Source organism: Triticum dicoccoides, chromosome 6A (assembly GCF_002162155.2).
Source record: "Triticum dicoccoides isolate Atlit2015 ecotype Zavitan chromosome 6A, WEW_v2.0, whole genome shotgun sequence".
NCBI lineage: Eukaryota > Viridiplantae > Streptophyta > Magnoliopsida > Poales > Poaceae > Triticum > Triticum dicoccoides.
The window spans coordinates 141318169-141331466 of record NC_041390.1 but is presented as its reverse complement, the minus strand read 5'-3'; the positions used below and the strand labels follow the sequence as shown (position 1 = coordinate 141331466).

The 13298-nt window shown below is 50.9% G+C and overlaps 1 protein-coding gene across 1 annotated transcript; it reads right to left on the bottom strand.

Annotated features, from left to right (window-relative positions):
• Positions 1–2934: 2934 nt before the first annotated feature.
• LOC119316308 (CASP-like protein 2C4) lies at positions 2935–6851 on the bottom strand. Its single transcript, XM_037590604.1, has 3 exons — positions 6553–6851; positions 6324–6471; positions 2935–3493 (listed from the first exon to the last, which is right to left on the bottom strand). The coding sequence occupies exons 1-3, from the start codon at positions 6729–6731 to the stop codon at positions 3173–3175; spliced, it is 648 nt and encodes a 215-aa protein (XP_037446501.1). The 5' UTR covers positions 6732–6851; the 3' UTR covers positions 2935–3172.
• Between the last annotated feature and the right edge of the window lie 6447 nt (positions 6852–13298).

Sequence of the window (13298 nt, the reverse complement as noted above, 5' to 3'; positions counted from 1 at the left end):
GGATTAGCTAGCAGTTTCTCTATCACACCCGAAGGAATTTCAAAATAAACATTTTCAATAGGTTCAGTAGGTTGAGGAGAAACATTTTGCTCTACTGGTCGGGGTGAAGATACCCCGAACAAGCCCCTCAAAGGATTACTTTCCATAGTAACAAGTGACAGTAAATTTCAGCACACTATATAAATTTTTCCTTACCAAAATCCACCTACCAAAGGCGCTTCACTCCCCGGCAACGGCGCCTGAAAAGAGTCTTCATGACCCACAAGTATAGGGGATCTATCGTAGTCCTTTCGATAAGTAAGAGTGTAGAACCCAACAAGGAGCAGAAGGAAATGACAAGCGGGTTTCAGTAAGGTATTCTCTGCAAGCACTGAAATTATTGGTAACACATAGTTTTGTAATAAGGTAATTTGTAACAGGTAACAAGTAACAAAAGTAAACAAGGTGCAGCAAGGTGGCCCAATCCTTTTTGTAGCAAAGGACAATATTGGACAAACTCTTATATAAAGGAAAACGCTCCCGAGGACACATGGGAATTATCGCCAAGCTAGTTTTCATCACGCTCATATATTCGCGTTCGTTACTTTGATAATTTGATATGTGGGTGGACCGGTGCTTGGGTACTGCCCTTCCTTGGACAAGCATCCCACTTATGATTAACCCCTCTTGCAAGCATCTGCAACTACAAAAGAAGTATTAAGGTAAACCTAACCATAGCATGAAACATATGGATCCAAATCAGCCCCTTACGAAGCAACACATAAACTAGGGTTTAAGCTTCTATCACTCTAGCAACCCATCATCTACTTATTACTTCCCAATGTCTTCCCCTAGGCCCAAACAATGGTGAAGTGTCATGTAATCGATGTTCACATGACACCACTAGAGGAAAGACAACATACATCTCATCAAAATATCGAACAAATACCAAATTCACATGACTACTTATAGCAAGACTTCTCCCATGTCCTCAGGAACAAACATAACTACTCAAAAACCATATTCGTGTTCATAATCAGAGGGGTATTAATATGCATAAAGGATCTGAACATATGATCTTCCACCAAATAAACAAACTAGCATCAACTACAAGGAGTAATCAACACTACTAGCAACTCACAGGTACCAATCTGAGGTTTTGAGACAAAGATTGGATACAAGAGATGAACTAGGGTCTGAGAGGAGATGGTGTTGGTGAAGATGTTGATGGAGATTAACCCTCTTCCGATGAGAGGATCGATGGTGATGACGACGATGATGATTTCCCCCTCCCGGAGGGATGTTTCCCCGACAGAATAGCTCCGCCGGAGCCCTAGATTGGTTCCGCCTCGTGGCGGCGGTGTTTCGTCCCGCAAGCTTGCTTATGATTTTTTTCCAGGGTGAAAGACTTCGTATAGCCAAAGATGGGCGCCGGAGGCCTGCCATGGGGCCCACGAGGCAAGGGGCGCGCCCAGGGAGATAGTGCGCGTCCCCCACCCTCGTGGATGGTGGGTGGCCCCCCTCTGGTGCTTTATTCGCCCAATATTTTTTATATATTCCAAAACTGACTTTCGTGGAGTTTCAAGACTTTTGGAGTTGTGTAGAATAGGCCTCTAATATTTGCTCCTTTTCCAGCCCAGAATTTCAGCTGCCGGCATTCTCCCTTTTCATGTAAACCTTGTAAAATAATAGAGAATAGGCATAAGTATTGTGACATAATGTGTAATAACAACCCATAATGCAATAAATATCGATATAAAAGCATGATGCAAAATGGACGTATCAGGCGGCATACCTGGCGGAGCGAAGGGGAGTTGCCGGTGCTGCATGGCGGACGGGAAGGGCCGGCAACGTCATCGGTGCTACGTCGACGAGCGACAGACGCTCAGGAAGAAGATCTGCCGCGGCCGGGGCCGCCTTGCTCGTGCAGCGACCTCCACAATGCGATGCAGAGGGCCACCTCCTCCACGTCGATGTTCAACCTCTCGGATTCTCAATCGGATCCGCCACTGGTTCCGTTGCCGGCCATCCGATCGGAGGGAAGGGATCGGAAGTGGAGTGGACGGAGACGGGAATGAAGGGATTTCGATTAACCGTTGTCTAGGATTTTCGGATGTGGGGATATTTGTGGGGGCGGGGTGGGCCAGGCTGACGTGGCAGATGCGCCCGGGCGCCCGCATATCCGCATCATATTTGGGCTGGATATGAGGGGTTCTGGTCAGCCCGGGCGTTTGAGGCCCATTTGAGAGGGAGGAGGGCGTCTGGGTCAAAAAATCATTACTGGTCAGTGACCGGATGGGCCGCCCGGACATTTGAGGTCGTTTCGGGGGTACCTGGTTATAGATGCTGTAACGTGTGCATACCTCGGTTAAGCACATTTTTGGAAGAAAAAACATGTGTACCGAATATCCACTAATTTCCCACCACACTAAGAATCATCAGTTCTTTTACTTACATAAAATACTACTAGTAGTACATTACGAGAATGAATTTCTTGCACTTAAATGGAGGGTCCAAACCGAATTATTTTTCACTAAATGTCTAAAGGATATTCATTTTGTATGGATAGGAAAAATAATTACTCTAGAATCATTTAGTTGAGTTTTCTTTTGCGAATCAATATTGTGTTTCCAATTGGGGTTGCTACGTGTGCAGAACATACATGCACAAGCTTGCCCATGGGATGGATGTGCTCTCCCTTTGGCACACATCACTTGGTTGAACTAGCAACCCAATAAACAAAGCAATATTATTTCAAGAAATTTCTGATGACCCTAACTAATGGCCATTATTATCTTTAGTGGAGTTATGCAAGCCACAAGGTGAGACACAACGCCTAGGGATCTGTCCACCACCAATGGTCAATCACCTGTGGGAATGGATCACATTTGGCCTCTAAACAAGCAACTTGGAGCTTCATCCTCATGCTCATTCTTTGGAAGGGGACACGAGGACTGCAAATGCCTTTCTGAATATTTGTAATTGGTCTTGTACCTATTTACAACCCCAAACCCCACTGAAAAGAAAAACGACTGTATAAATGATCACGAATACGTAGAAACAGTCGTCACTTCATTTTCTTCCTCTGTTCTAAAATGATCCAACTTCACTTTGTATTTATATAATCTTGCAGGTTGCAATGTCAGACCTCGCGACCTACTAATAGCAAGGCGATGAGAATTTCTGAAGGAACCTAATCATCTCCCGCGCTTTCTCTGGCCATCTCATTTGTACTCATCATGAGGCCTGTCTGACTTGATTCCGATCTCAGCTGCGCCTGCCTGCGCCCAGCCGGCGAGTAGAGCCGGAAGAGGTCGCGCGCGGAGAAGACCGAGAGGAGGGCCATGCCGACGGCGGCCGCGAGGCCGCAAACCATGCCGAAGGCGCCCTGCACGCAGAAGCGGGTGTAGATGTCGCAGAGCCTGCTCCACTGCAGGGGCTCTACGCCCGTCAGCGCCACGAAGCACGCTTGCAGCGCCGCGATGGCGCTCGCGAACACCACGTACGCACACCCCTGCAAAGTTGAATTATACATGTGTCAAACAACATACACTTCCTTACCTAAAAAGAAAATACACTTCCTTTTTTTTACAACTCCATTTTAAGTGCCAAAAAAGTCACACCACGCCTAGTTGCCGGTTCGATGTTTATTTCTATTTTGTTTTTTTAGAAAACTTTATATTCACCATCAATCACGATAGTGCAACGAATAATAAAAACAGTAAAAATCACATCCAGATCCGTAGACCACCTAGCGACGACTATAAACCCTGATGCAAGCCCATCATTGCCCCTCCTTCACTGGAGCCGAGCAAAATTTGTTGTAGTAGACAGTCAGGGAGGCGTCGTGCTAAAGCCCTATAGCACAAGCGCACCAAAACAGCAACCGCCGTCATTGAAGAGAAGTTTAGATTGGAAGGATTCAACCGGTAGACACACGAACAACTACCGGATCCACGTGGATCCGCCGAAGATAAACGCCGACCGAATCTCGTGAGATCCACCAGATTCAAATCTCCGGTTCGATGTTTATTTCTTAAATTCTTTGGAGTACTAAACACAAGTATTGTTGATCTTTATCAAAATTTAAAGCTGGCCATACATCTTGTAATTAATCTTGCACTTGTTACCCTCCTAATTGCATAATTGCTCACATAACATTTTATAAAATAATTACCTTCACACCATGTTTCGATTCCATCATGTTTTCTCGGTTGCATATGCATGTCAATATCTACACCCCATGCATTCTTAACAGAGTGGGTTGTAATGTATTTCAATGGGATTTTTGTACGAAACTGATAACATCTTACGTCTTGGAAGAAGCACTAGTTGCTACCCACCATGACCATCGTGAATGTAGTGCACGAAGCACATGCATACGTGACAACTCGCCTCATCGTCTACGCCGCAGTGTGCCGGTCCAGGGACCTCGTCTTCATCACGCTCCTACCTGTCGTCATCGAGGTTGGGGGCGGCATTTTCAAGTGGAGGAATGCCCAATAGGTCGTGACCCGTCTCGATAAATATCACCATGTTCATGTTGAATGAGCACCATCTACGCGCTCCCTCTTCCCCGCCAAGTCTGTCTGCTTCCCCTTATAATGGAGCGCCAGACGCAGGAGAGAGGGCTCAACTCATAGCCACACTGCGAGTCGAATTTGATGGCGTCTGTTTTCGTATTCTAATCCGACCAGTCATCGACGGCGGAATCCTCCTTCGTGGCCTCCACCGTCCTCCTGGGCGATGAGGTTGACCTCCTTCTCTGCCGCCGCCTCGTTCCACTCTTTCTCCTTGAAAGTGGCACGCAACTCGGACAAGGAAGCGGCATGGGGATGATGAGAGGGAAATGGAGGTTGTGGGCTGCAGGGTAAGAGCTATTCAGCCATCAATACGGGAACTGGAGCTTCTGAGCTCTAAGTCCATGGCGACAGTCTTTTTATAGCCGTGGACGGCGGGTCGCGCGAAAAGAATGGCGGATGGCAGGAAAATATGGTTGAAAACGTAACATTAATGGACATGGGCAGTCTGTGGTGCCATGGCATCTTCTGCAGTCCGTGACATTGGCAGGATGAAGAGATGGGTCATGCGGGAGGACGAGGAGGGAGCTGAAACTACCCTCAAGCATGATCGGTTGACGGATGGAGGCCGCTCCATTCCAACGCCCTATCCTCCAAATACGAAGTCTCGCGGGTGGTATTTTTTTTAAAGGAGGCAAAAGATTTGCCTCACATATTAATTAAGAGAGAAGAAAAAGTTTGAGAGATTACAACATCGCCTTACAAAGGGACTACTCTTCCGGCATGATTGAACTCAACTTCTTAGCACCGGTGGCGATCCAAAGTGTCGCCTCCTCTTTGATGAGGGCTAGAATTACAAATCGCGGGTGGTATATGGAGCATGCTACAAAAGGCGACCGAGAACGGGACGACAGCTCTGGTAGTTGCCCTTAATTTATATTGATGATTATTATGCCGATTGGGCCAACATGACTAGTCTACTGAAGCTGCTCTCAATGTATTTTGCTGTTGCCGTTGGCAGCGCGGCCATCAGTCCATCAAGATTCTTGTTACGCGTCGGGAGTTAAGTTTGAGGAACGACCCCGTTACGGTTGCAACCGCATGAGTTATGAACCTTTATCTCCATCAAACGATGTACTGTAGTACGGAATTATATATGGCGACTCAGCGACACATGTTCAGTGCCGACATGACGTGCCGGATTATTATCTTCTAAGACGTGAGCTTCACAGGGAAACAGTTCAGTAGGCGTGGTTCATCAGAAATCGAAAAACCATGTCCCAAGGATAGGATAGAATTAGGAACTTGAAAGCAAGGCTGTCTCGGCTCAGTTCACTTTCCTAACCGATAAAAGGAAATGTACTAGAGGAAATGCGGCGGGAATGGAACGGCGGTCGACAGGGAAAACGAAGGAGGCGAGGCCTTAATTGGCTATAAGGCTCGGCTGTCCGATCAAAAACGGCTCGGCTGTCCGATCAAAAACGACAGCCGGAAAAATCCACACCCGCCATTACCGTCCTCCCGCTGCTGCTACCTAGCCGTGGCGAAAAGCGACCGCGCAGTGCCCACGCGCGACGCGCGCACCCGCGCGTCGCTGTAGCCGGCGGCTCACGATGATTCCACTCGATGCGTATTAATGGGAAACGGTTGGGCGCCGAGCGCGCGCACGCGTCCGGCCTGTTTCCTCCTTCCTTCCTGCGCTCACCACGACTCTCCGGTGATCCGGTCTAGCTAACTAGTTGATGAAGCTACAGGTTGCCGCTGTGTGTTTCGCGGAAGCAAAATCAATTCGGTGGGGATTAATCGGTTGGTTGGTTTGGTTACCTTGTCGAGGAGGAAACACGCCCACGCGACCGCCCTGGCGCAGCCCCGGCCGTCGTCGCCGCCGGCGAAGCGGCCGCCGGAGCAGAGCCGCTTGAGGAGCCGCGCCGCGTGGTACCCCGCGGCCACGGCCGCCGCCACGATCAGCACCCTGGTTGGCACACACGGCGAGCATCCGATCAGGATCGTTGTGAAAGCTTAGTCGTACATCTGTGACCGAACATGGACGTACCAGAGGGCCTCGACGTCCTTGGGCACGGCCTTCTTCCGGACGAAGAGCACCGTCTTGGTCTGCGCGCTCAGGCCCAGGAGCAGCGCCGACGCCGCCGCCGCCGCCGCGCACGCGCCCCGGAGGAGGCCCTCCGCCCTGCCCGACGCCACCGCCGCCTGCAGCCTCGCCACCGCGCCCATGTCGCCCGGCTCGCACGGCCTCGCTGCGGAGCGCGGTGGCGGAGCCGAGCTGCCTGGCCAACGGTTTGAGGAGAGCTTTGTGGAGCCGGAGGCGTACGATCGCGGAGTAGTGGGCGTTGGTCCCGCGCGCGCGCGGAAAGCGTTGGGGCAGCGCGCGTACTTATATCACGGATGCATTCGGTTCCCATCAATGGGGCTGTGGCGGTGCAAAACACTTGAAAGTACGTGAGCGTTGTGGATTTAAAATTCTCACCAAATCGTGTTGAATTTCATGGGCTTCGCTATAACTTACACGTATACTTATGGCCCATGGGCAGCTTTATAAAATTTCATGGCTTAGGCTGCTGAGGTGCTAAGTACATTAAATAGTTTAACTACTTTACTCTCCAATGTATAGGTGCTTAGCTTAGACCTTAGCTTAGACCTCCCCAAATGCAAATGTGCTTAGATGAGGTGCTAAGCATATTAAATGTCTTAGCAACTCAAGTCCACAATGTAAAGGTGCTAAGCTTTATGCATTTAATTCGTTGTAGACTCAAAATTGTGCTTCCACCTAGGTACACGTGCTTAGCGCCATTTCTTTCTGGGATCACCATACTACTCTCTTTCTTCTTAACTAGCATGCCACATCATATTTTTTGCTTAGTTGGCAACCTTAGCACCTGTACAAGGTGGAGCATTGGGAGAGGCCTTATGGTTGCTAAGTTTGCTTCATTTAATGATTTAGTAACTAAACCTCTTCATGTATTGGTGAGCTTTCTTCCTTTAAATATTTTGTCTAGGTTCACGCGCTTAGCATTGTTTCTTTCTGAGTCACCACACTCATCTCTCTTCTCTTAAATAACTTGCCACATCAGATTTTTTGCCTACATAAAAGGCTTAGCACCTGTACAAGGTGGAGCATTGGAAGAGGCCCTAGAGAATGTCCAACAAATTGTGAGCTTGATTATGGGTACTAGTGTCTTTGTCATCAGCCAATAATGCACCACATGATTACTCTAAGGGATCACGTGTATCTTAAGTTGAGCTATAGGCAGAAAAAAAACATAGTACCTCCGTTTGAAATTACTTGAAAAACTGTTGTTTCAGCGTCAAGTAATGCCGGCTGGAGGTAGTATATCTTTTCATCAAGAGTTTGTACTTGGCTTGTTGGCATATGAGCATACAAGTGAGCTCTCCCGACTCTTTTATTCTCTGCCACGTCATAACATATTCTGCATGGTAAATTTTGCTATTGATACCGCCGCCAACAGTATTGAAAATGATTTTCAGTTTTGCTAAAGCACATCTAGATGTGCTATAAGTATTGCACATCTAAGTCCCATGTCATTGATTTTATGTTGAGATTCGCGTAGATATTTTCTTTTTCTTTTTTCTCTTTCTCTCTATGCTTAATTCACTCACTTAGATGTGTAATAACTAGAGCACATCTAGATGTGCCCTAGACACACCCAATGATTTTATGCCATCTTGATCCTATATGGGATTGTCCTGCGGCTCTTTTATATCGTGATTTCACAGATCTAGAGGCACGGTCTGATTGCGATTGGCAGATTTTCAGACAGCAAACCGAAGAAAGACAGACGGAAAAACTGGAAGCTAGAATTCATGAGCATCGGATAATAAAGTCAAAACTAACAAGGTAGGCCAAGTTCGCCGTGTTGTCCATCGTCGCACGGCGGCATCGGCGATCCAACCATGGCGCGGTCCTCTACCCAAGGTATGTATTTCCAAACTTTTCGATTATTTTGAAGCGGGTGCTTGGAAGATGGTCGAGAGAAAGAAAAAAGAAACGGCTGGCGGCGGCGGTGGCGGTGCCGGCGCCGGCGGCCAGCTGAGATCCGCCACGCGCGGCTCCGACGTTTGAATTCCCTGATCGGCGCTGGTGGGCCAGATGCGGCTGAGGCGAATTGGGCCCGGTCTGTGAAGAGGAAGGCAGCCCAGCTTAGGCCGAATCAGAGTGGGTCGGGGATAACTGGGTATGAGGCTCAGGTTATCACGGACTCCACATCGGTTCGGTGCTACGGCCCGTGCATGCTCCAGATCGTGAATCGATCGCAAGACTGTTCAGCGCCGCCTCCTAGGGTTACACGGCGTTGTGCGATGCCAGGCTTCGCGGCGTGCGGTGCAGGACGCGCAGTACGCATCCCCCCCCCCCTCGCGGCAATGGCTAGTCGAGGTGGTGCTGCTATGACTGGGCAGAAAACGCCGGTTGTTGCCGGGAATGCGCCGACAGGGGCGAGGTGGTGGTGCTCCGCCGGTTCAGAAGTCCAAGATGGCTGCCGGGACGACGCAGGCTACAGGGTCGGCGGGTCGTGGCGGAGGCTCCGATCCTAGGCCGCCGGCACCCGGGCCGGTTGCACAGGCACCCGCACCTGCTGTTTTAGGGCGCGGCAACGGACTTAGGCCGCCGCAGCCCGGTGTGGTCGGCATTGCTCCTTGCAAGCAGGCACCGGTGCTTGGGCAGCAACCGTGGGCGGCACCTGGGCAGTAGCCGTGGACGGCGCCGCCGCCCCACTATGTGGCTAGGCCGCCTCAACAACGTGTCGTGCGGTGCAGACTCAAGTACCGCCTCAACATGTGCATGTGGGTGAAGGAGGTGCGGATGTTGCTCATGTACCGGTTAACCGCGGCGGTATTGGACAACCTCGGGGACAATGGGGTGACGATGGTTACAATGCCTATGGGGATGGCCATCATCGTGGTTCGTCGTCGGCGGGCGGCAGGCGCGGATATGCATGGCAAAGTGATGGTTCAGCTGAAAGACCGTTCTACGGCCCCACGGGTGGTTTTGTTGAGGGGGCATCTGGCCCAGATTACCAGCAGCGAGGTGGATACCAAGGTCATCGTGGTGGTCGCGGTGGTAGGAACGACTATCGCCAACCTCCTCTGTCTGTTGTGGTGGAGCCGACGATATCCTCAGAGGTGGTTGCTATCGGTCAGATGCCGGATGTGTCTGGTCAGGCTATGGAGGTGGTGACGGCGCTGGCCAATGCTGAGGTGCCTGAGACTGATACCTTGGTGTCGGATGCTGCCGGTGCCGCCGACAAGACAGATGCGGATAGAGCCTCCAAGTGGGCTCGTAAAAAGGAGAAGATGTTGTGCTATCGCTGTGGTGAGAGGGGGCACTTTATAGCTGAATGTGTGACTGAGCTTTGTGATACCTGCCTCAAGCCTGTGCATGACACGGGGGAGTGCCCAATTTTGCGTGATCAGCTGCCGAGCATCACCATTTATGGAGTTTATTGTGCTGAGATGATGTTTTTTGAGTCTCCTAGTGCGAGGGAGATACCTGAGGAACCCCAGAGCACGACCACGGGGGTTGTCAAAGTCACGAAAGGTGATGTGTCTGAGGCACAGATTATGCACAGGCTCAGTGAGCTGGCTCCAGGTAATTTTCAGTGGGAGCTTACTCGTCTCGACGCCAATACGTATAAGGTTGACTTCCCTACAACAGAGGATTTGGAGCGTCTTCTAAGTTTTGGGCTGTGCAGAGTACCTGGCACAGAGTGCATCCTTGAGTTCCATGAGTGGAAGAAGATCGAGCCACAGGGCAAGCCTCTCACTCAGGTCTGATTACGTTTCTCAGGGGCTCCATCAAAGCCGCTTCAGGATGCTCGGGTTGCTGCTAGCTTGGGGATTTTGGTCGGGAAAACCGAGAGGGTGGACATGGCTTTCACCCCAGCTCACGGGGGTGGCCTGACTGCTGGTGAGTGTCCTAGACATTGTGTTTGTGCCTGACATGGTCAAGTGGACTTATAGGGGCCAGGTATTTAACCTAGAGATTGAGTTTGAGGATACAGATCTCTTTGCTGAGGCTCTGGCAGGGACGGATGTGGATATGCATGATAAGGATGATGGATCCGGAAATATGGATGCACGAGGGGAGGAGGTTGGGTGTGAGTTGTCCAATGGCCCGGGTTCCACTTCGCAGACGCCCGGGACTGGGGCCGCTTCTTCAGTTACAATGCCGATGAGAACTCTGAGATTCGATTCATTTGAGCCAGTTTCTGCTCCTCCTAGGTTGTGGAGTGATCGAGTTGAGTCTGAGGACGTGCTAGAATGCACGCTCCCTCCTCTAGACTTCGCAGCGGCTGTTGGCTATAGCGAGGGGTGCCTGGAGGCGTCGGTTACTCAGATGACTGCGGTCGAGCGGGGGGAGGATCATGGGCAGGTGGCCCCTCTTTCTCTCCCTCCTTCTGATGGTTCGCCGCGGATGAGGACCGCGGCGGAGGTGTCTGCGTTGCCGACCGGTGACATGACCAGTTTGGGCAGGGGACCCGGGCAGGTGGCCTCGGTTCCCTCCCCTCCCGCGGTGGTCGGGGCGGCCGCGCCGGTGGCGACCTTGGGACCCAGTAGCCGGCCATCACCTGCTCAGCTGCAGGGGCGGCTCCAGCCGACGCCGACCAAGGTGGTCGCATCACCCCCTTGCCTGAGGGCAGGGTGGGGTGCGGGGGCAGGTGACCCCCGTGCTCACTTCCCCTTGCTCGCTTGTGGGCGGGACGTCGACTATGCTGGCCGTGTGTCGAGGGGAGTGTGGGCAGGTGGCCCAGCACTCTCTTCCCTCGGGCTCGCCGGGGACGTTGGCATCCCCGCCGATTCTTATGGTGTATCTTCGTGCCTCTCCGGGTGTTGCAGCCTGGTCGTGTGTTGGGGGGGTGGAGGCCTTACCCCAACCAGGGCCACTCAAGAGGAGGTCATCGCTTTTGGAGGCATTCCGGATCCTATTTCTGAGGGGTGACGGTTGAGCTGCCGTCTCCAGGACCAGCCGGATGTTGATGACATGCAGCTGAGGTGCGCCAAGCGGGCGGCCAAGCTTCGTGATATTGAGATCACTACTGGTATGTCAGTTAACACTTACAATTCCATTCTGCATTTTTGTAATGATGAGATTATTCATAATGCAAATCAGTTAGGAATTTCACTAGGTAGTGATGATAGTGAAATATCTAAATCCGTTAATGATATCTTGGATCTTGAAGCGGAACGCGCTTTAGAACTGATTCGCAACCTAGCAGAGGTAAAACCTATGAATGATTCAGACATTGATGCTTTAGGAGTTAGCGTGCTAGACACTTTCTGTGCAGATATTGCCCCATCCCTCCCTGAGACAGAGGAGGATGACGATTCCATACCCCTAGGGGATATTGCACCCTCGAGGATCGGAGTGTTAGGTCCATGGAGTCCGGTTGTGAGGACCGGATGGAGGACCAAAACAAGCCTAAACGTAAGTGGAAGTGTAAGATCTATCCAGCTTCGGCGGTGCGTAGAAGCACTAGGAACCGTACGACCAAAAAATTTCATGATAAATTATGAGAGGAATTTTTGGGAATAGCAGAGGTATGAAAGACTTGGCTAAAAGAAGATTTCTAGCGGATGCTTCTATCGAACATAGATTGGACTTTATCGCCCTGTCTGAAACGGGAAGGGGTAATTTTGTTGGGAAACGTAGTAATTTCAAAATTTTCCTACGCACACGCAAGATCATGGTGATGCACAGCAACGAGAGGGGAGAGTGTTGTTTACGTACCCACGCATACCAACTGCGGAAGCGTTGACACAACATAGAGGAAGTAGTCATACGTCTTCCCGATCCGACCGATCCAAGCACCGTTACTCCGGCACCTCCGAGTTCTTAGCACACGTACAGCTCGATGACGATCCCCGGGCTCCGATCCAGCAAAGCGTCGGGGAGGAGTTCTGTCAGCACGACGGCGTGGTGACGATCTTGATGTTCTACCATCGCAGGGCTTCGCCTAAGCACTGCTACAATATAATCGAGGTGGAATATGGTGGCAGGGGGCACCGCACACGGCTAAGGAACGATCTCAATGATCAACTTGTGTGTCTAGGGGTGCCCCCTGCCTCTGTATATAAAGGATCCAAGGGGAGGGGGCCGGCCGGCCAAGGAGGGCGCGCCAAGGGAGTCCTACTCCCTCTGGGAGTAGGATTCCTTCCCCCAATCCTAGTTGGAGTAGGATTCGCTGAGGGGGAAAGAGAGAGGGGGGGGGGGCGGCCACCTCTCCTTGTCCTAATAGGACTAGGGGAGGGGGGAGGCGCGCGGCCCATCTTGGGCTGCCCCTTCTCCTTTCCACTAAAGCCCATCAAGGCCCATACAGCTCCCAGGGGGTTCCGGTAACCTCCCGGTACTCCGGTAAAATACCGATTTCACCCGGAACACTTCCGATATCCAAACATAGGCTTCCAATATATCAATCTTTATGTCTCTACCATTTCGAGACTCCTTGTCATGTCCGTGATCACATCCGGGACTCCGAACTAACTTCAGTACATCAAAATGCATAAACTCATAATAACTGTCATCGTAACGTTAAGCATGCGGACCCTACGGTTCGAGAATAATGCAGACATGACTGAGACACATCTCCGGTCAATAACCAATAGCGGGACCTGAATGCCCATATTGGCTCCTACATATTCTACGAAGATCTTTATCGGTCAGACCGCATAACAACATACGTTGTTCCCTTTGTCATCGGTATGTTACTTGCCCGAGATTCGATCGTCGGTATCCAATACCTAGTTCAATCTCGTTACCGGCAAGTC

Coding starts and splice junctions, on each gene's coding strand:
- LOC119316308 (XM_037590604.1), bottom strand. CDS start 6,731: ATGGGCGCGGTGGCGAGGCTGCAGGCGGCGGTGGCGTCGGGCAGGGCG. Junction 6,472..6,552: donor AAGGACGTCGAGGCCCTCTG/GTACGTCCATGT, acceptor TGTGCCAACCAG/GGTGCTGATCGTGGCGGCGG. Junction 3,494..6,323: donor CGTGTTTCCTCCTCGACAAG/GTAACCAAACCA, acceptor TCAACTTTGCAG/GGGTGTGCGTACGTGGTGTT.